General features: G+C 37.7%; 1 protein-coding gene across 3 annotated transcripts; it reads right to left on the reverse strand.

Annotated features, from left to right (window-relative positions):
• Nucleotides 1-12,545: 12,545 nt before the first annotated feature.
• On the reverse strand, nt 12,546-21,164 carry itgb1bp1 (integrin beta 1 binding protein 1). Of its 3 annotated transcripts, none has more exons than XM_059352768.1 (7): nt 20,996-21,164; nt 18,368-18,489; nt 18,160-18,238; nt 16,717-16,847; nt 16,544-16,636; nt 14,480-14,629; nt 12,546-14,395 (listed from the first exon to the last, which is right to left on the reverse strand). In XM_059352768.1, the coding sequence occupies exons 2-7, from the start codon at nt 18,437-18,439 to the stop codon at nt 14,324-14,326; spliced, it is 597 nt and encodes a 198-aa protein (XP_059208751.1). In that variant the 5' UTR covers nt 18,440-18,489; nt 20,996-21,164; the 3' UTR covers nt 12,546-14,323. The 3 variants fall into 3 exon arrangements, with proteins under 3 accessions (XP_059208751.1, XP_059208752.1, XP_059208753.1); XM_059352769.1 differs by lacking the exon at nt 20,996-21,164 and adding an exon at nt 20,824-20,964; XM_059352770.1 differs by having other exon boundaries at nt 12,547-14,395; nt 18,160-18,207; nt 18,430-18,489.
• Between the last annotated feature and the right edge of the window lie 42 nt (nt 21,165-21,206).

The following is a 21,206-nucleotide window of genomic DNA, read 5'->3' on the forward strand; positions in this document are numbered from 1 at the left end:
ATTCAATTTTTAAGATAATAAGTAAATATGTGAAACTTAACAGGCCTCCTTAAAATCTGCAGTGCTCTTTCTCTCCCCTGCAGCCTCTATTGTGTGTCCACTTTGCATGCTGCATCGGTTTGTGCAGTGCTGTCCAACTTTGGTGCGCTCGCCATGGAGTGACTATCATCTAATCCAGATCTGGCAAACACAAGAAAATCACTCTAAAATTGTCTATGATGTAAATAAAGAACTGTATGTTTTGTGCATTCTTTGCCAGATATGGAAAATACAGATAAAGACTAAATGTTTGCTGGAAATCAAGCTTTAGATCTCTTTGCTTTCTCTGTTTGGGAGCCTTTTTGATCTTATAAGATACTTTTCATGACACACCCTGAAAGAGGCAATGGTTCTATTAAATGAGATAGGTGTCCAAAGACAGAATAAATCCTAAAAACATAAATTAGGACACATAAGGTCATACTGCCCCGCCCTTCAGCTCACTGTGGGCAGAAAAAGAAACAATGAGCTGAGAGAGCTTCTGTTTCTGCAGCTGAAATACAGTAGATGGTGGTTACAGATTTGACTCCACACTTTCTACATGTGTTGCTGATGTGGGAAAATGATGTGTGTGTGTTTCTACACTCAGCAGTCTAGCTGGAGATGGTATGATGTGACTGATCTGGGGTGTTATTACTGTAATATTCCTCTCTCCTCTGTTTAAAATAAGCACTGGCCAGCAATAATGTAAAGGGACTTTTGCGGCCTCATTTATTATTAATGTGGAGTAATGTAAGTATGTTTCTTGGTTTTTAAATATTACACAGGATGTTTTAACATACAGGAAGTCTTTACACTGACATCTCAAAACAGGGATTTGTCAGTGAGTATAAGCATATTGACTGGGTTACACTGTTTATTGATTGGAAAATATGGCCCCGGTCTTAAGCAACATCTCCCCTGCATGTTGACTATTTTGAGTGATGATGATAATGTGCTCTTGGGGAAATCCCAGTGGATTCGCAGAACCATTAAAACGGTCAACAGTCTGCCTGCTAAGTAAGCTTTTCTGTGTCTGCAGGCATAGCTAAACCAAGATGGAAAAGAAGAGGGGGGAAGGGGGGAAAGACAGTGCATCAAGTGTCATGACAAAGAGGATTGTTGTGGTAAATAAACAGTGCATGTTCATCTCTATGGACTTGTTCTATTTCAAGACGCCTCGTCCACTGGGGAGAGGGGGAACACTGGCCTGACCCCCGAACACAAAGACACTTCCTGTATGATCTGTAAAGAGAAAGGCAGCATGTCCCTGGAGGAGCAAGCCTGAGTGCAAAAACATGAACTACTGACTATATAAGGAGCTTATAATGGACTTTATCACCACAATACAGATCAGCCATACAGCTTAGCTTGTAAACAAGGAGAGAAAGACACAAGAAAAGGCAAGATAAACAGAAAGTTATGAGACATGTGTACACTTGTGAGCTGCCCGGCCTTCATTATGAATGAGTGGGAACCTGCAGTAACTCATCCACTCATTCACATGCTGCTACAGCCTTTTAAATAGATTAGCGGAGGCTTTGTCTCACACTTCTCTTTCTCACCGTCCCCTTTTCTCTCCTCTAAAACAGAGCTCTTTAGGTCGAGTATCAGCCCGTGAGAGAGAGAGAGAGGCGGCGAGGAAAGGGGATGGGGTTGCCATGACGACGGCAACTTAACGAACTGTGTCTCTCTCCGTTATTGTGGGTTTAATTGGATATCGTTGAAGAAGAACAAAAACGCAGTTGAGTGGGGTGACATGAATGCAATGAAGCTCTGTCTTCCCAGCTGACTTAATGTCATACTCTCTCTCTCTTTGTGTAGTTATGAATGATTAATAGTTGTTATATAAGAGCTGTAGTACATGAAGTGCATGGTGAGTGTGTTTCAGAGAGCATGGAGTGATTTGGCCTGCTGAGGAGGAGAGAGGGGCATAAATAAATAACAGACAATAATAAAAGCATTGACGTCATCCAGTCTCACATGCCTTAAAATTAATCTATTTATTGACTATTCATTAAGAGATGAATCAGTAGTTATACTGACTGCACTGAGCTCTCAGATGTTATCTTATGTACGTAACTTCGGCCCACAGGGTTTTTACGCTCAGTCAGCTTTTCTTTGACATTTGATGGAAGCTTTTTTTGGAGTCAATATGATGTGTAGTCTCAAAAAAAGCCTACACCAATGATAAATAATTTACAACACCCATCCCCTGCAGGCACACACACAAAACTACACACACACACACACACACACACACACACACACATATGCGCTGAGTCATTCCTTAGGTTTTTCCTGTCTGTCTATATAAGCAAATCTCAATAAACAACATAATTAAATATTTCATTACTGAAAAGTTGCATAAAAAAATATCAGAATTGATTGTCCTACCCATTTTTAAAATATATTTTATCAATAAACGTAATGTTTAACATGAACAGTCTTCCACATACATAAACTTAATTTAAAAAATAAGAGTCACAAAAATGTATTGCTTCAAAGCAAAATGCAGAAGGTTTCGATACACATTTAAAACTTGAGGTGCAGTGAAAGCAAGGTGTTTGTGTGGTGCACAATTATAGGCTATTGTCTTCCACTGGGACTGCTGCAAGTACTAAAAATGTATGCAAGTGTAAGAAACATCAGAAAAAGGTGTGCCAATGGTGCAAAAGCACAGGCTGTTAATGACAAAGCATAGACACAAACTTCAATGTGGAATGAAAAATATTATTTATCATGCATAAGTAGGTGAGTTTCCTTTACAGTCTTTTGTTGCTTGGTTTGGGAGTGTTGGGGCACTTTGACTAAATTAGGTTCCAATATTCATATTAAACTCATATATTATAATATACAGCAGTAATAACCACTGAATTGCAGTTTACATACATGTCTGTCCAGACTCATGTAGATGCTTCAAACACAGCACAAAAGATACATATAATAACTATAGATTTAAGGTGGAGACCCAATAATTAGTGACAACAATTCATATTTGAGATATGGTCACAGTCTCCCCTTTTGGTCCTGAGTCTTGGAGTTGAAAAATGGCCAAGATGAACCTTTGACCTTTGACCATCACATTTTGGATATTAAAAAAATAATCCTTGAGTTAGGGCCAAAATGTGTTGCATTGTGGGCATTTTTGGTTCTATTCAACTTAGTTGGACTTTCCTGTAGTTGACCTGATCAATAATACTGTTGACATTTTTATTTTTTTTGCTGTGCATCCTCATCACTGAGCTAAGGCTCTTTGCGATGATCAATAGTGAGGCTTAAATTGGTCACAGTTAGAGTGATAATGTTCCTGGGAGAGAGGTTTTAGATGAGGAAAAGAGTGCGGTCTTACTGTACACTCTACTGTATATGGTAAATACAGTCTAACACAATATACAAGCTACTTTCTATTTATTGTGTAGCACTGTATATTTCTGAATATGGAATCTCATCAAAAGTTGGTGTGTTTGTTTCAAACTGCTCCGTGCACATGGTGTAGGTAAATCTTTTATTTGGTGAAGGTAAAACTTTTATTGTTGCAGGAACTCTCAGCATTGAATTAAACAGAGAGTGAAAAGTCAGATGAGTTATCATTTATGTGTGAGTGCTGACCTCTATTGGCTAGTATGTCTTGTTGCAAAATACAGGTATGCCTGAAATGCCGAGTGAAAGGGATTTAATTTGAAATTGTACAGTCACTCTCTGCAGAAATACTGAAAATGGTTTAATCAATTTATTAAGTAATAAATTAATTTATTTTGTTAAATATGAACAATCAGTCACAATATGAGGAATATTTTTGATTCTTTTTGACAATTTATTTTGTTATATACTGCCAAAACTTGACTCTTTGATGATAGATTGTGAATGATTACTTGATTATTTCGCTCATTCATTTAAAATAAGTGATGATCTGACACCTGTCGAGCAATGTCTGTGTCAGTGAGAGGAAATGGTTTGCTTTTATGTTTATGTAACTTTCAGGTCGCATTGTGGCTGAGAGATGGTGGCAAAATGTATCTCTGTGTGTGCATGTGGGACTTCAAAAATTATAATGATCATGACAATTTTGTATTATAATTGTTTAAATATAATATTTTAATATAATTTAGACGCTTTGATGCGTGTGCGCATGCGCGAGTTTGCCGGAACGCTCAATGAACGGCTCAGCCTGGAATCCCTGATGCTGTGACGTAATGTGTAATGTGACGTATGTGTGTGATGTAATTCAAATGCTTTGATGTTTGCCCGAACGTTCTATGAATGCCTGATGCTGTGACGTAATGTGTGACGTCATTTTAAAAGCTTTGATCAGAGATCCTTGCTTTGATCTATGATCTGTGACGTGTGTGTGAGGTAAGCAATTGATATTATAAGTGTGGAAGAACGACTTCATTTCAGTCACTTTCCACAGGGACCTCAGACCACACAAACACAGAAGATCACCAGACAAGTTCACATTTTAGACAGTTTCGACCTCAAAGGTAAGTATTTAATATTATTATTATTATTATTATTATTATTATTAATAATTGCCATGGACCAATCCGAGATGACGCACACTATAGTTATCACACCGGAGTCTGTTCTGCCTATAGTGAACAGATTTTTTGAGCGAATCTCCCAAACACAGTGGAGTTTGTTAGCTGCAGAGACACTGGACTCAGGCACACAAGCTATACTGAGTGACATGCTGGCTGAAATTGTTCAGTCAGTCTCTGCAGACGTCCTGAAAATGATTTTATCAATGTTTCAGGACAACACTTCTCCAAATGATATCCTAACATATTTGGAGAATGTCCAACCTCTACTGGGAGACTCCCTCTCTGACAGCTTTGCCTCTGCTCTTCAGGTAACACAAGAGCAATGTGAGAGTGCTGAAGAGCTGACAGAGATGGTGGAGAGTGAAGTTGCTGCCAAGGTAAAATCTGCTTTATCTGTGGTCAGCAACACCTCTGTTTGGCCATCAAAGCCTGCCATTTTTGTCTCTGGCTCTTTCACCAACACAGCGTCTCTTCATGACATGGTGATTCATGCTGTCAAATGTCTGAAAAGACTTTTAGGAAAGGTGAGCAGCCAGTGCCTGGGACTATTTAGAAGGGAAAAGGTGTCTGAGTATTTCCTAGAAAGAAGCTCTGAATCTCCCATACCTATGCTTGTAATAGCAGAGGCAGAGAGGTGTGATTCAGCTCAGAGCGTAAAATCTAGGATCTCTGTTCCCTCTGCGACTCAGGCGGTGACCGACATCCTCCTCAGATGGTCTGGTAAGACACCAGAGATGGAGCAAGAGGAGGAAAATGTCAGTGCTTCTCTGGATGCTCATTTTGCAGCATCAGACATTGTCAGGACCATAAATAAGGACCTTTACTACACAGACGATGGACCCTCTCCCTGCGGCAGTGAGAAAAGTACCTCAATGAAGCCTCATTTCAATATGGGGTTGATCATTAATAAGGTAAAAGACTTTTTTCAGTCTTCAGAAGTTGAGATCAGCCAAAAAGTTAAAAGCTCTAGCTTTTTGAAGTTTGCTCAACAGCAATTTGAAAAGATGAAGACAGAGCTCAGGGCCACATTCACTGAAGAAGATCAGTACTCCCTTGTCACATTGCAATCGTATCCAGGTTCCCCCCGGCCTCGATCTGCACAAGATGCAGGCATTGATCAGACTTGTGATGAATCTTTGCCAGGAGTCCCACAGTCTCCCAGGTGCCAATCCGACCCTGAGACCTACAAGAGGCCATTACGTACTGTGACAAAGCAGCAGTCTTCTGAAATGGATTTTGAGACCATCAAAGGTGATGTTGACTGCTTGTTCAACAATCTAATCCAGCAAGAGAATTCATCAGCAGGTGACCGCAAAACTGTGGGAATTGCCAGTAGCGAGGTCAGGAAGTTCTCAAAGGAACTGACTGACAAAATGTACGAGCAAATGATGATTGGCCTGAGATATCGGATTCCCAGTGTTCAAACAGGAAGATGTCTCTCTGACTCTGTCATCTCTGTGGTCAGAAGGAAAGTGGATTACAGTGGTTACAACTATTCTCCTGATATTCTTTACGCCATCACAGAAGACACAGTGGGAAAGTACTTGCAGCAGGTGCTTCTCTGGTTGGTGAAGTTATCAGAAGAAGCATGTCACAGCGACCAAGTATCTGGTGCAGTCAATGACATCAATGACTTAGTGACAAGAATGATGACCCCAACCCCAGAAGAAAACCAGAGTAAGGAAGAGGCGTCCCCTGAAGCCATCTGCGGTCAGACTACAACACCCTTGGGTTCAAGTGAGGCAAAAAGACCTGAGCTTTCCTCACAGAGAAGCTTAGGGTTGGCAAAACAGACAAAGGACACGCGAGTTAATCCTAAATCTCCTCACAGCCAAAAACTTGGTTGGTTTGGTGCTCGCTCTCAGCGTTTCAGGCGCCATGTTGATAGTCGGGTTTTGATTTTACGCAAAATGAAGTCAAAGAATACCTCATCGACGGCAAGGAACTGCATCACTGCTCTGCTCGATAGGATTCTTATGAAAGCCCCTTGGAAAAGCAGAACCTCTGTGGCGATGGCAGATATCAAGACCGTTGTCAAACGTCTGTCAGAACAGTTGGAGAACCTGCCATGTTATGTCAAGTTAACACAAGAGGACTTGGAAGAATTCAACAGGGCTGTGATGAAGGACCTTGAAAATGAGTTTGGCTCTCAAGGGGAAATATTGAAAGCTGCAACTGCACCGGACGATAGATCTTTTGATGAGGCTGTTTTAAGCAGTCTGGAAATCCGGCTGAATTCCCTCCAAGGTCCAGACCCTGAAGCCGTCTGCAGTCAGACTACAACACCCTTGGGTTCAAGTCGGACAAATAGCATTAAGTCTTCCTCACAGAGAAGCTCAGGGTCGGCACAACAGAGAGGGCCGCAAGAAAATTGTAGATCACCTCGCAGCCAAAAATCTACGTCCAGCCGCAGTGAAAGTCATCGCTCTCAGCATGTCAGGAGCCATGTTGATAGTCAGGTTTTGACTTCATGCAAAGAGAAGTGTTCACCAGCCTCACACCGCTCTCCTGCAGCATCTTGTGCCAGTAAGATGACCCACTCAGGAAAGTCAGATGAGGTACTGTTGTCGACCAATACCTCATCTGAATCAAGGTGCTTCATCACTGCTCTGCTCACAAGGATTCTTATGAAAGCTCCTTGGAAAAGCAGAACCTCAGTGGCCATGACAGAAATCCAGACGGTGGTCAAACGTCTGTCAGAAAAGGTAGAGGAGGAAGAGGACATGCCAAGATGTTCTGTCAGGACAACCCCAGAGGACCTGAAACAATTCAACAAGGCTTTAATGAAGGACCTTGAAAATGAGTTTGGCTCTCGAGAGGAAATATTGAAGGCTGCCACTGCATTGGACGACACATCTTTTGATGAGGTTGTTTTAAGCAGTCTGAAAATCCGGCTGATTTCCCTACAAAGTCCAGCCCCGAAGTCCAGAGTCTCTCGTTTTTTTTCAGCAGTTGGAAAAAATGTAGCAAAGCCTTTCAGGTGGTTCAAGTCTTGCAGCTGCATTGCCTAGATGAACATCCCTGTCCCTTTTTCCATGGCTTTGCTTCTTTTTACACCTTAAAGCATCATGCATTCATCTTGATGGAAACAATTTAATAGGTTCAACATCACACCTTCTATCTCACCTGATTTAGGTCAGATGAGGTAGAGGGTAGTGATTTAAACATTGTTACGATACCTATAAAAATTCTTTCCATCAAGATGAGTGCCATTAAAGACCTTTCTCACAGTGGGCATTTTACATATAATAGCAGCTGGTCCATTTAGGTGTGTTGGTAAGCCACATCTAAATCAAACACAGTTAAACTTGTGTCAAAATGTCTGCTGTGAGAAACGTCATGACATAGGGTTTACTCCGAGTGCTTCGGTTTCTTCCCGGTTTTTCAATTCACAGCATTAAAAAAATAGGCGACACAGTGTTTAACACTGTCATTGCACGATGGGTACGGTTTACATGAGGTTTTCTCTGGGTTGCTCCAGTTTCCTCCAGAATTTTGTGTCACAACAAAAAAAAAAAACCCACAGAGGTGCAGTGTTAAAACTGTGTACAGTTTTAGGTAAGATAACATCAGCGTCCCTGTTCCCGTTCCTGCTTCTTTCAACACCTTAAAGCTTCCTGCATTCATCTTGATGGAAACACTTCAATGGGTTCAACATCACAGATGAGTGCCATTAAAGACCTTTCTCACAGTGGGCATTTTGACAGAAAATAGCAGCTGTTCTATTGGTAAGCCACATCTAAATCAAATACAGTGTCTCTGATGTCAAATTGTCGCTGTGAGAAATGTCAAGACATAGGGTTTACTCCGAGTCCTTCGGTTTCCTCCCACATTTCTTTTAGATAACACCATAAAAAACACAGAGGCACAGTGTTAGATCTCTGTCTTCACAGCAATAGTTAGGATTAGCTTTTTGAATTTTGTGTTTTTTGTTTTAAAAGTCAGTTAGTTTTAATTAGTTAGTTAGTTAGTTAGTTTTTAGAGGGAGTTTGCTAGTTTTCATTCGGTTTTTTTTTAATGCTTGGTTTTTTAGTTAGTTAGTTAGTTACAACGACATCTATTGCACGTCTGTCCGTCCTGGGAGATGGATCCCTCCTCTGTCGCTCTCCCTGAGGTTTCTTCTTCTTTTTTCCCCTGCTAAAAGGGTTTTTTAAAGGAGTTTTTCCCTGGCCGATGTGAGGGTCTAAGGACAGAGGGTGTCGTACCATGTACAGTCTGTGAAGCCCTTTGAGGCAAATCTGTGATTTGTGATTTTGGGCTATATAAATAAAATTGATTTGATTTGATTTGATTTAGTTAGTTAGTTAGTTAGTTTTTAGAGGGAGTTTGCTAGTTTTCATTAGGTTTTTTTTAAATGCTTGGTTTTAGTGTAGTTTTAGTTAGTTAGTTAGTTAGTTTTTAGAGGGAGTTTGCTAGTTTTCATTAGGTTTTTTTAAATGCTTGGTTTTAGTTTAGTTTTAGTTAGTTAGTTAGTTAGTTAGTAACTCTGCCAGAGTGTCTCTTTTGAGTCACTTTTGCCGGTCCCAAGCCCGGATAAAAGAGGAGGGTTGGAATTGTTACATAAAAAGAAAAACAAGAATCAATTACAACTACATGGTCAAATATGCAAATTTGATCATTTGCATTACCTTGTCAGCTACATTTAGGCTTCCAACATCATAAAAGTGGTGTTTGTGAAGATTATCCAGCTTATTTTCTGCAATGATCCGAAACACAATGCAAAAATCCTATTGGCAAATTCTCAATAGACCTTGTGGCAATTCTAACTTCTTCTCTTAATTTTGTTTGCTCTGTATTATTATACGAGGTGATATTTTGTCTAATGGAATTAATTAGAAGACATGAAGTGCATCCGCCACTCTGAACACCTCAGTAGGTCCCCACTCGTCTTCTCTGCATACATATAAGTTGGCAGACTCGTGCATTAGCTGTGTACCACTGTCTCTTAAATTATGATGAATAAAACATTCTTTCTACAAAAGAAGATTTCCCCCACAGACAGACAACCAGACAAAAATATTCAAAGGGTATTATCTAATAAAATGCCAGATTTCTTAAGCCTTCTTCATGAGCACCACACAAGCACGTGGTCTAAACTCACCAAAAAAGGTTTGGAAACATTATTTCGGTCAATTATTTCTCCCTTTTAATAATAGCAATTGAGTTTGTGTGTGCTCCAAGTATCAAAATGCCACGTTTGTCCCTTCAGGATAAGGTCTGTGCAACAGGGCAACTGGAAGCTGGTGTTCTGGTGCGCAGACAGCATTATTTGGTGTACCCTTCCCCAGATCTGTGGCCAGATACAATCGCGTCTCTGAGGTCTCAAGACAATTCCTTGGACTTAATGTCTGGGTTTGTGCTCTGACATGCACTATCAACTGTGGGACCTTTATATAGTGTGCCTTTCCAAATCATGTCCAATTATTTACCACAGGTGGACTCCAAACAAGTTGTAGAAACATCTCAAGTGGCAACAGGATGCACCTGAGCTCAGTTTTGAGTGTCACAGCAAAGGCTGTGAATACTTCTGTACTCCCTTCTGCACAAACTTGGGCAAACCTGTCCTTGTGTTTTTTTTCTGTCCCTCAGAAGCAGAGGCTGACTCAACCCAGATGAGCTGACCTTCTCTGAGGGCGAGGTGATCGTGGTGGATGGAGAGGAGGACCAGGAGTGGTGGGTCAGTATCTCTCATGCTGCAGGTTCCAGTGTTTCAGGTGTTCTGGATACTTGTTCCCAGATTAAAGCACAAAGCGCTCCCAGTCCAGCTCTGCTCCACCACGTGGATGTCAGTGCTCTCTGTAACCATGGTGACCAAAGCAGAAAGCCATGACCTCATCCTGGCTGATGTCCCCTCTCCTCCTTTTTTTCCGCCTGCTGCTGCTTCCTCTGTGGAGCCCCTTGTGTGAACATGGACCAGCTGCAGCTTGTTTTCCTCTGAGCCACCTCTGCAGAAATGACCGTATTTAGTCACTCTCTCTCTGCATGGACCCTGAAGTCCCCCGAGGTCCTCACCATGCTCCCACTCTGTCCTGTATTCAGCAGCATTATCACTCTTTGTGTTTGTCAAATATCCAGATGAAAGACAGGATGAAGTGAGCTGCAGTGGTCGTCCCTGTGGTGCTTTAGATGGAACTTAAGTTGGTCTCTTCTCTGGAAAACATCAAATGAGAAGCTACCAAGTTTCATTTTAAATTCTGAGTTTAAAACTATTTCATTTATTGTTTTCAGTTTAGACTGTATCCACATAATGGCTCAGTATTCTGTCTTTATCTCTATAATGAAGTCGTGTTTAATCTTTGTTGGAGCAGAAACATGTCCTAGCTTTTTATTTTCAGGTATAGAGGACCTTTAAAATGACTTAAATGGCCATAATAAGTACCTTCTTTATCGGGCAAGGTAATAAACTGTGTAAATGTCATTCCAAATGTTATTTAGATGTTAGTTGTGATTTGGCCTCTCATAATCCTCTCTGTGTGATCCAGTTAGTTAGTTAATTAGTTAGTTTAGTAGTTTAGTAGTTTAGTTAGGCTACAAGTCAACACTGATGTTGTGATTCATCATAAACTGCTTTCAGCTTGTAATTTCTGTATCTGTAATAGCTATTTTCAGTTTGTAGACATTTTACACATGTATTCCTAACTAAACATTTTATGACAAATAATGAGTCATGTGCACATACATATTCAGTGGGAAAAGGCAGATCAGTCTTGTGATTTTAAGAATAGATATTGAATCTTTCAATAAACCCTGGCCTGATGTTTAGTGGTGTTTTAGTATTAGTGTCTTTGTGCTCTGGATGACTTATTTTGCTTATTTTATGGTAGTTTTGTACTACTGCAGTCAAGCTGTCAAATTATTTAGAGTTTCAGTGACATTGCTAGGGTTGCAATATTCAAGTCGGAAACTTTCCATGGGAATTTATGGGGATTAATGAAGTTTCTATATGCAGAGAAACTAACTTTTTACCATATCACAAGCAGATATAATCTATAGATTTTCCAAATAAATACATGAATTCTTCAAATAAATACTATGTGGCTAACAAGTTAACTGATTGGGAAAGGAGCTGTGACTATGTGGGCTGTGTGATTTAGGGTTAGAGAACAACTCTAACTCTAACTTATAAAATAGATGTTTTCACACAAAGAATGAATGAGTTAGCCAGGTATGAACTGTGTACTTTGTTCTAAGCTACACTGTAACAAAAATGTGAATAAAAAAAGTCTGGCAGCAGAAGTTGCCAAACACTAACCATCATATAACATTAGACAACCATAAGTTATTTTACAGATATTTAAAAACAAACAAACAAACAAAAACAGATAATATACAGTCAATATCTGTATTTAAAAATATCTATGTGTAAATAACTAAAGGGTTGTTCTACTTTAATATGACAGCATTTGCTGTCCTGGCCACTATAAAGTGGTTGATGCCTCTGATGGCAACCAAAGCCAAAGAAAGGCAAAGACAGTTTGATCCAGTAACTGTTAATGTGGAGCTGTGCTCACATTAAAGCATGCAGTCCTTTGTCTCAGACAGTGCACTCATTTGACTGAATTCCTGTTTAATGTGATACTGGCAAATTATCTGTACATATGACTGAAGAGTGTTGCTTATTGCAGTGCTGGTTACAGTTCAATTCACTTGGCATACAATGTTCTTTTAACTATTCAATAAAACCTATTATTGTTTTTTGTGTGCATTCCCCCCAAATAAGTTAACTTTATTATTAAGTTCCAGAGCCTATGTTTCTTTGGAAAATTTCCATAAATTTCCCTGAAATGTTCCGACCCTTTGCAGCCCTAGACATCACTTCATAGTTACTGAAAAAGTAAAGGTGACACTGAAAGCAAAAGGAGAAATTGTATTTAAAGGTGACACCCTGGGTTAAAAAAAATGTATTTGTTATATTTATATTATATATATTATATATGTAAATGTATTTGGCACCTAAGCTACTTAATAGTTTGAAAAAAAAAAAGTCATGGAAATCTTACATTTTATAATATGGGACCTTTTTAATCAAGAAAATGATCAAACAAAACAAAAGCAGTCCACATCTTTTACTGTACCAGATCAAATTATTTAAATCCTTTCATGCTGCCCTTTTTTCAAACCTACCATAACAGGACTGTGTTGAAAAGGAGGACAGAAAACTGAGGAATGGAAATGTTAATGTACCACATTAAGTACCACGACGGTAAACATATTTTTCCTCCAAAATCTTTCATCTGCCTCCAACAGCCTGTTAGGATTTATGTGGTTTCTGCAAGTCAAAAGGATTCAATGCATTATGAATCACTAAATTATTAAACATTAAAAAAAACGTAAAAAATATCAAGCTTTTGAACCAAGAATGTATCAGTTTTTGTTTTTTTGTTGCAACAAAAGTAAATAAATCCCACAAATAAAAAAGTATCCTCTCACAGTTAAAGCTTCTTTGTAAAATGTACCTTCAAGTCAAACATGTGACTGTTATTGTACCAATACTGTTCATCTCAGAAAAACACATCTAAACATTAAAAGATATGAAGAAGAACCAAACGTGCATGTCGTCAATTATGTGTACCGTGTTTCTGAACGTCTCCCATGTATTACTGACACATGAGTGGGTTCAAACATTATGTACCGTTTCCTACCAACATTAACATCAAATATGATTCATTAACATTGTATACTGTATTACAGTGCTTTAAGAAACACAACCATTTCCTTTTATTCCAAACTTTCCTCGTTTGTTCCTGGCTTTATGTGAATGTGTGAGGTTAAGAGACCCTTCATACCTTCTAGTAAAGCTCTGTTTAACAAATCTGGGTGATATGAGGCATATGTCACAGGAATTTTGTTGCACTTAACTCTCGATTGTCGGTGATGTTGTCCAATGTGTTTTTGCTGTGATTGGATTTGTCTGACAGTTTCCACAGAGACAAAGAGACTTTCCAAAAAGAAAAATAAACTTACTGAATAACTAAGAAAGGAAATAATTCAGACATTTCACAGAAGTTCTTTCTCAACTGAAGAACAGCGGTGGAAAAAGTATTCAGATCCTTTACTTAGGTAAAAGTACCAAAACCACACTGCAGAATTACTCCACTAAAAGTAAAAGTCCTGCATTCAAAACTTACTCAAGTAAAAGTACAAAGGTATAACCACCAAAATGTACTTAAAGTATCAAAAGTAAAAGTACTCATTATGCAGAATGGACCCACTCACATTGTTTTATATACTCTAAATATATTATTACATTATTTGTATTGATGGTTTTATCTAAACAGGGTTTTACTGTTATTAAGGTAGAGCTAATTTTAACTACTTAATATACTGTAAAATGCTTAATTACTTTAAATGTACCATGTTTTTCATGTTAAATCTCAACCTGAAAAGTAACTAAAGTCGTCAGCTAAATGTAGTGGAGTAGAAGTATAAAGTTACATTAAATGGAAATACTCAAGTAAAGTATAAGTACCTTAAAATTGTACTTAAGTACAATACTTGAGTAAATGTACTTAGTTACATTCCACCACTGCTGGAGAACGAAAGGGACATATAATGTCACATAAACTAATGTAGAAAGGCTTGAATCAGGATTTCTGGCAGACACAGATTTGTCCTCTTGTTAATTTCTCTAGAAGAAAAACAGAGTTGGAGGAAAAGGAAATGGTTGCATTTTTTCTGGAAATCTGATTTACGGTTGCTGGTTTTGCAGTTGTTTCATTTTTCTTCCAGACAGATGTCAGCTCTGGTCCTTCTCCCTGCTCTCAGGATTTGTCTGATGTCAGAGCGCAGTCGAATGAAGCCGACAGCACCTTGCAGATGGACTGAGCCTGCTCCTGTTCAGACAAGATGATGATTAACACATGGGAAATGCCTCAAATTCAGAAAAAATGTCTCATTTTATACTGTGTCACACTCACAGAGCTGCTGCACTGGTACACCCAGATGCTGCACTCCTCCTGCTTTGCATCGGTGGTTTTGAGGGCCAGGAGGTTCTTCCCTGCGCCCAGGCCGTCATCGTAACACAGCATGCGCACGATCAGGTACAGAGGGTGGCGGTGCAGCACATCCTGGACCAGAGGTACGATTAAAAGAAGCACTTCAGCGTACATTTCTTCATTTGTATTACTGCCTTAAAAAAGAAAACCATCACTGATCATGTGGCTTCAGAGTTGTAAATAAAAGGGTTTTCAATGGCTGATGGAGATATTAAGAGAGCAGGATGGCTTGATAAACAACACAAATTCCAATAAAAGTTTTGATGAATCAAAAGAAAAGAAATGGATGCTGGTAGTTTTGTACTACTGCAGTCAAGCTGTCAAATTATTAAGTGTTTCAGTGACATTGCTAGGGTTGCAAAATTCAAGGTAGAATCTTTCCATGGAATTTATGGGGATTAATGTGGTTTCTATATGCAGAGAAACTTTTTACCATATCATAAGCAGACATAATCCATAGATTTTCCAAATAAATACATGAATTCTTCAAATAAATGCTATGTAGCTAGCAAGTTAACTGATTGGGAAAGGAACTGTGACTATGTGGGCTGTGTGATTTAGGGTTAGAGAACAACTCCTTTATAAAATAGATGTTTTGCAACAAAGAAGGAGTTAGCCAGGTATGAACTGTGTACTTTGCTCTAAGCTACACTGTAAAAAAACAACAAAAAAGTGAAGACAAAGTGAAAAAAAAAAAGTCTGGCAGCAAAAGTTGCCAATCACTTACCATCATATAACAGTAGACAACCGTAAATCATTAGATTAGAGGGTTGTTCTAGTTTAATATGACAGGAATATGACTGATGGAGATATTAAGAGAGCAGGATGACACGATAAACACAAATAAAAGTTGTGATGAATCAAATTCTAACTCCAAAAAAGAAATGGCTGCTGCTGATATTTTTTGGTAGTTTTGTGCTACTGGCCCCATATTATACATGGCTCACTTATTAATTTATTTGTAACTTTTTCAGTTTTGTAAAAAATTGCTGTATAAACTCAGTCAAGCGCGACACCCACTAGCAGTGTTTCCTACCCATGTAGCTCATAGAAATAGCTAATCTAAATAAAAAATTTAAAAAAACGGTTTAATTTCTACATTGTATTGTCATTACGTTATCTCTATTTGTCCTCTTATGTCTGTGTATCTGTCTGCTCATTTACAATTCTAATTTCTTACAGACCAACCCTATAATGAATGTGTCTAAGTATTCATTATTCATGTTTATTTTCATATTATGTACATTCATATTGTATTGACGGTGTATTCACTGTAGAGTGACGTAGATGTACATACACAAATGTACAAGTGAACAGTGTGTTTACCGGTTGTTTTTGTTAGTTTTTTTCACCTCGAGGTGTGTGTACAATATGTTCAAGTGGAAGGAGTAGCTGGGAAAGGCTTTTATGCCTGTATGTTAAAATAAAATTAAAAAAATAAATGGAAATGTTAATTCCAAATAAAAATAATAGATAAAAATTGCTGCATTTTTTCTTACTATTTTAATATTTAATTATTATTATTATATATACACTTATTGGATTTATTTATTTATTGTATTTTTTACATTTTTTTGTTTTGTTTATGGAATTGATTCAGTTTGATAATACGACCACTAGATAGATACGATTCACTAGATAATACAACCATAGGGAAGGGGCTCTGTTAGAGCAGGAACATGGATGGTGAATATATTCTGTCTATCCAAGTGGATCTGTGATTTATTTCATATTAATGACTTTAAATGTCAATAAAAAAAGATCTTGAGAAACAAAAAAAAAGTAATCTCAAAGTGTATCAGAGATTGCTGAATTGCTGAAGTCAGCAGCTTTGTGCAGAACCCTGTCCAAACCATAAATTGATGCAGAGTTCATAACCATGCTGTTTGGCTGTATTGATGAACCAGCAATACTGCAGAGTCTAATCAATGAGCATTCAATCTGCAGGACAGTATATCACTTTTTCTATTCTTTTCCTCTACTCACACACTGGTCCAGAGAAGCCACTTTGACTCCGTACTTTGAAACTCCCAGAATCATCTCTTCGTCTCCGGGCACGAAGGGCAGCTTTCCATCTTGCTGTGAAAAGGAGCAGAATATTTATAGCATATAGAATAAATGAATGATACAGACAGCTGTTGGCTCCTCCGGCTCCTTACTTGAGTGGCATCGATGTAGTTGATGAGGTCCAGAGGCTCCTGGAGGGTCTTACTCATATCAAACTGTAACTTCTCGATGGATCCCACATACTTCACCCGGAACTCAGCACATGTTTCAGATGCACTGTTACCTAAAAAAATTCAGTCAGAAAAGAAAAGGGGTGAAAAAACTGTGACATCAACAGTGGTGGAAAAGGTATTTAGATCTGTTACTGGAGTAAAAGTACTAATACCACACTGTGAAATTACTCCACTACAAGTAAAGTCCTGCTTTCAAAAATTACTTAAGTACAAAAGTATCAGCATCAAAATGTACTTTAAGTATCAAAAGTAAAAGTACTCATTATGCAGAATGGACCCACTCAGACTATTTTATATTCTAAATATATTATTACATTATTTGTATTGATGCTTTAATGTAAGCAGTGCTTTAATTTTGTAAAGATGGGGCTTATTTAACTACTAAATATACTGTTATGAGATTTAATGAATATAAAAAAGTGAATCACTTTAAATTCATTGTATATTTTATGGCAGGGATTCCCAAAGTGTGGTGCGGGCACCCCCAGGGGTGCACGGGCTGCCACTAGGGGGTGCGCAAGATGAAAAATGTAATGGCGGTCTGATAATTACACAATTACATTTTTTCTCCCACACAATAAAGACGTGTAAATAAACATTTCCTTTGTAAAATGTAAAATCAAAAACTGTAATATTAATTAATTAATAAATGCAGGCTATTCAAAATGCACTTCTTCTTAAAATGAAGCGTGGAAGAAGTTATCTTCTTCCATTTTTCTCACCTGTGTTATGATGACGGGGTTGTGTAACCTCCATTTAAACTTGCTGCAATTTTTGTTCAACGCGGCTCAAAATATTATAACATTTTCCCAACTAATCTGCTTTCTGCCCCTGATCCTGAGCCTGTCATCATCCTCTTTGCTCTTAAAAGTGGAAGCTTGCACATAACTTTGTTGCATTATATTGAAACTGTGTTTCAGATGAATTCAAATGCAAGAGTGCATTGTTGTGATCGTGATTATTTTATTATATGTGTGTTCTGGTCATTTGAGCATGATTAAACATGCCGCCTTTAATATGGCTATAAAAAAGCTTATTGCAAATTTTTTTTTTTTTAAGGTGTGAGGGATTGGGGGTGCGTCAACCCAGTTGGGACATAGAAGGGGGTAAGCGCCTAAAAAAGTTTGGGAACCGCTGTTTTATGTTATATCTCGACCTGAAAAGTAACTAAAGCTGTCAGTTAAATGTAGTTGAGTAAAAAAGTACAATATTTTCCTCAAAATGTAGTAGAGTAGAAGTAAAAAGTTACATAAAATGGAAATACTCAAGTAAAGTACCTCAAAATTGTACTTAAGTACAGTATTTGAGTAAATGTACTTAACTACATTCCACCACTGGACTTCAATGAGTTTACTTACTGACCTGAGCTCTTGGTGGAGTCTGTATCGAGGCTGGCGACCGTGCTGGATCTGGAGAGCCCTCCCAAACTGGAGTCCACAGACTAAATGGAGACAGAGACACAAGAAGGTTTTGGCTCAACAAAAATGAAAATGGGTCTATCTCAACATTACATGTGTGTGTGTGTGTGTGTGTGTGTGAATGTGTGTGTGTGTGTGTGTGTGTGTTTTACTTTGCTTTTGGTGCTGATCTCACTGCTTTGCGAGCTGCTGCTGCTGTGGCGCTTTTTGACTTTCCGGAACATCCTTCACCATGACGACCGCATCCAGTCCTCCAGCCTCACCAAACCTGAATCTTCACAAACACAGGCCTTCTCAGGTCTCAACACAGGGGATGAATTATTGAATGTAAAACTCAGCACAGTCTAAATAATAAATAAAGGATAACCCAGACTGTGCACCTTCAGATGAGTAATACTATAGCCACGTATCGCAGGATTAAATTGTCACTGTAAATAAGATCAATATCTGTTTGTAATAGAGAACTGAGAACAACTCAAAGCTGTCATCACACACAAACAGAAATCCTAATGGAAATAATCACAAATACTAAAAAAACTATATCAGTTTCCAAGGCTAAATATTATGTGAATGCAATAGTTTTTGAAATGTTCTGCTGAAGATTGGCATCAATGTTTCACAAACAGCAATATCCTTGAAACATATATCCTCTGTAATCATGCTTAAATCAACCGCCATAACCAGAAACTAAGTAAAGATTCACTTTCAATTTATTGTACTTTCATTGTGTAATAGTAGCCTTACATTTAGAGAAATAGAGGATGTTTCATTCATTATTCAGCCTTTTTAATAGCTATAATCATCTCTGTACCTCTCTACCTCTGTTAGAGAACATCAAAAAGAAAAAAAAACCTAAACATTACAACCAAAAATTAAGATAAAGCTATTTATTCTGTGGGTGTCTGCATTTATTTGCTCTGCAGTACTTGCATTACAAAGATCGCAAAATCTAGATATGCAAAAGCCAAAGATTACATAACAGTTGATGAAATTTTCAAAAAATAGATATCAGTAAGGTAAAATCCAAATATATAAAACATATACAATGCTAAAAACAGGTAGTAAGTATAATGATAAAAATAAAACATGAGTTTTTTTAAGAAACAATAACTAACTGAAACTGTATTTTTGTGTGTGGTTACAAAACTAACTCAGATTACGGTGAAAATGTCCTTTTTCGTCTTTGTCAACTTTTTTCATTCATAAATTTTTTTGGTTGATATGAAATAAATTTCATCTATCTGGTTTTGTGAGTTAATAACCTTATTGGGGCTGAGATGGATAAGGCAAAGGAAATAAAGGCAACATATACTGTGACCTTTTTGAATCTCGCACCCAACAAATACCCCATTACAAAAAACTGATAACTTAACTAAAACTAGGAATTTTTCAAAAACAATTAAAACTAATTAAAACTAGCAAACTCCCTCTAAAAACTACTTAAAACTAAATGAATTTGAAAACAAAAAGTCACAACAAAATTAAAATTAAAACTAATGAAAAATCGAACAGAATCATAGCCTTGGTAAGACTGTATACTTTCGTTAAGGTTTTCGTATTGCACATTGTACACATGGTTAATATATTAATACAGAATGTTTGTACTCTGCTGATAAGACACTGTAATGAATATAACCTTTGTGGTGTTTAAAATATCAAGTCAATGTCCAGACAGGTGTTGATTTAAATGCTATAGTTTGCAGTGGTGGAAAAAGTATTCAGATCTCTTACTTAAGTAAAAGTACTAATACCACACTGTAAAAGTCCTGCATTCAAAACTTAGTGAAGTAAAAGTACAAAAGCATCAACATCAAAATGTACTTAGAGTATCACAAGTAAAAAGTACTTGTTATGCAGAATGGAATCACTCAGATTGTTTTATATATTCCAATTATATTATGAGATTATTTGCATTGATGCTTTTATGTACGCAGTGTTTCAATTTTGTAAATATAGGGCTCATTTAACTACTTAATATACTGTTATAAGATTCAATTAAAAAAGTCTTATCTTTTTAAATGGATAAGATAAATCTCGACCTGTAAAGTAAATGTAGTGGAGTAAAAAGTACAATATTTGTTTCAATATGTAGTTGAGTAGAAGTATAAAGTTACATAAAATGGAAATACTCAAGTAATCTACAAGCACCTCAAAATTGTATTTAAGTACAGTACCTAAGTAAATGTACTTAGTTACTTTCCACCACTGGTAGTTTGTGGAAGTCAGTAAGGTTAACTGCTGGTGAAGTCACAAAGGGGCACCAATTAAACTGGAAACCAGTTTATCCATTACACCTGCTGCTGTAACAATATCTTCTTCCTCCATCGTGTCAGAAGAAAAATAATACTGGTACTGTTTGTGATGGAGCTGGAGGGTGTGCTGTACCGAGGTGAGGGTGGTGGGCATGAAACATTTACAACAGAGACCCCCACGACACAAATTAGACACCAGAATCAACAAGTTACGATTCATTTGAACGCATCATTCATTAAGCTAACATGCTAAGCAGAAAACACTACTTGTTGTCTATATTGACCTATGATATTGACACTATAATGTACATGCTGAAAGAAAAGCCAATATTTGGATGAAACTCATCCTACTCCACCTTAAATATCCCCCACCGCTTTTATTCTCACACTGAGGTTAAAAAGCCTCCGAGGCAGGGTTTGCGAACACAAACACAATATAGAGTTAGCAACAAAAGACGCCAGTTTGTACTGAAACCGTCTCAATGTACACTTTAGAGATAATTATCTTTAAAGAAGCTTTCTGTTTACCTTCACTTTGACTCTTCAGCTTCCCTTTGAGTTTCACAGCCTACACCCAACACCACTTAAAGGGGACGCGGCAAAAAAACTACCTCTAAAAAGTTTAATCTTGAGCCGAACAGCCTGTGGATAATAGATGGATTGTAAAATGTGTATACAATGTTTTTTTTACAATATTATATTTATGATAACAGTGACAGTTTTAACATTAAGTCATAAA

This window comes from Centropristis striata, chromosome 16 (assembly GCF_030273125.1).
Source record: "Centropristis striata isolate RG_2023a ecotype Rhode Island chromosome 16, C.striata_1.0, whole genome shotgun sequence".
Classification (NCBI taxonomy): Eukaryota; Metazoa; Chordata; class Actinopteri; order Perciformes; family Serranidae; genus Centropristis; species Centropristis striata.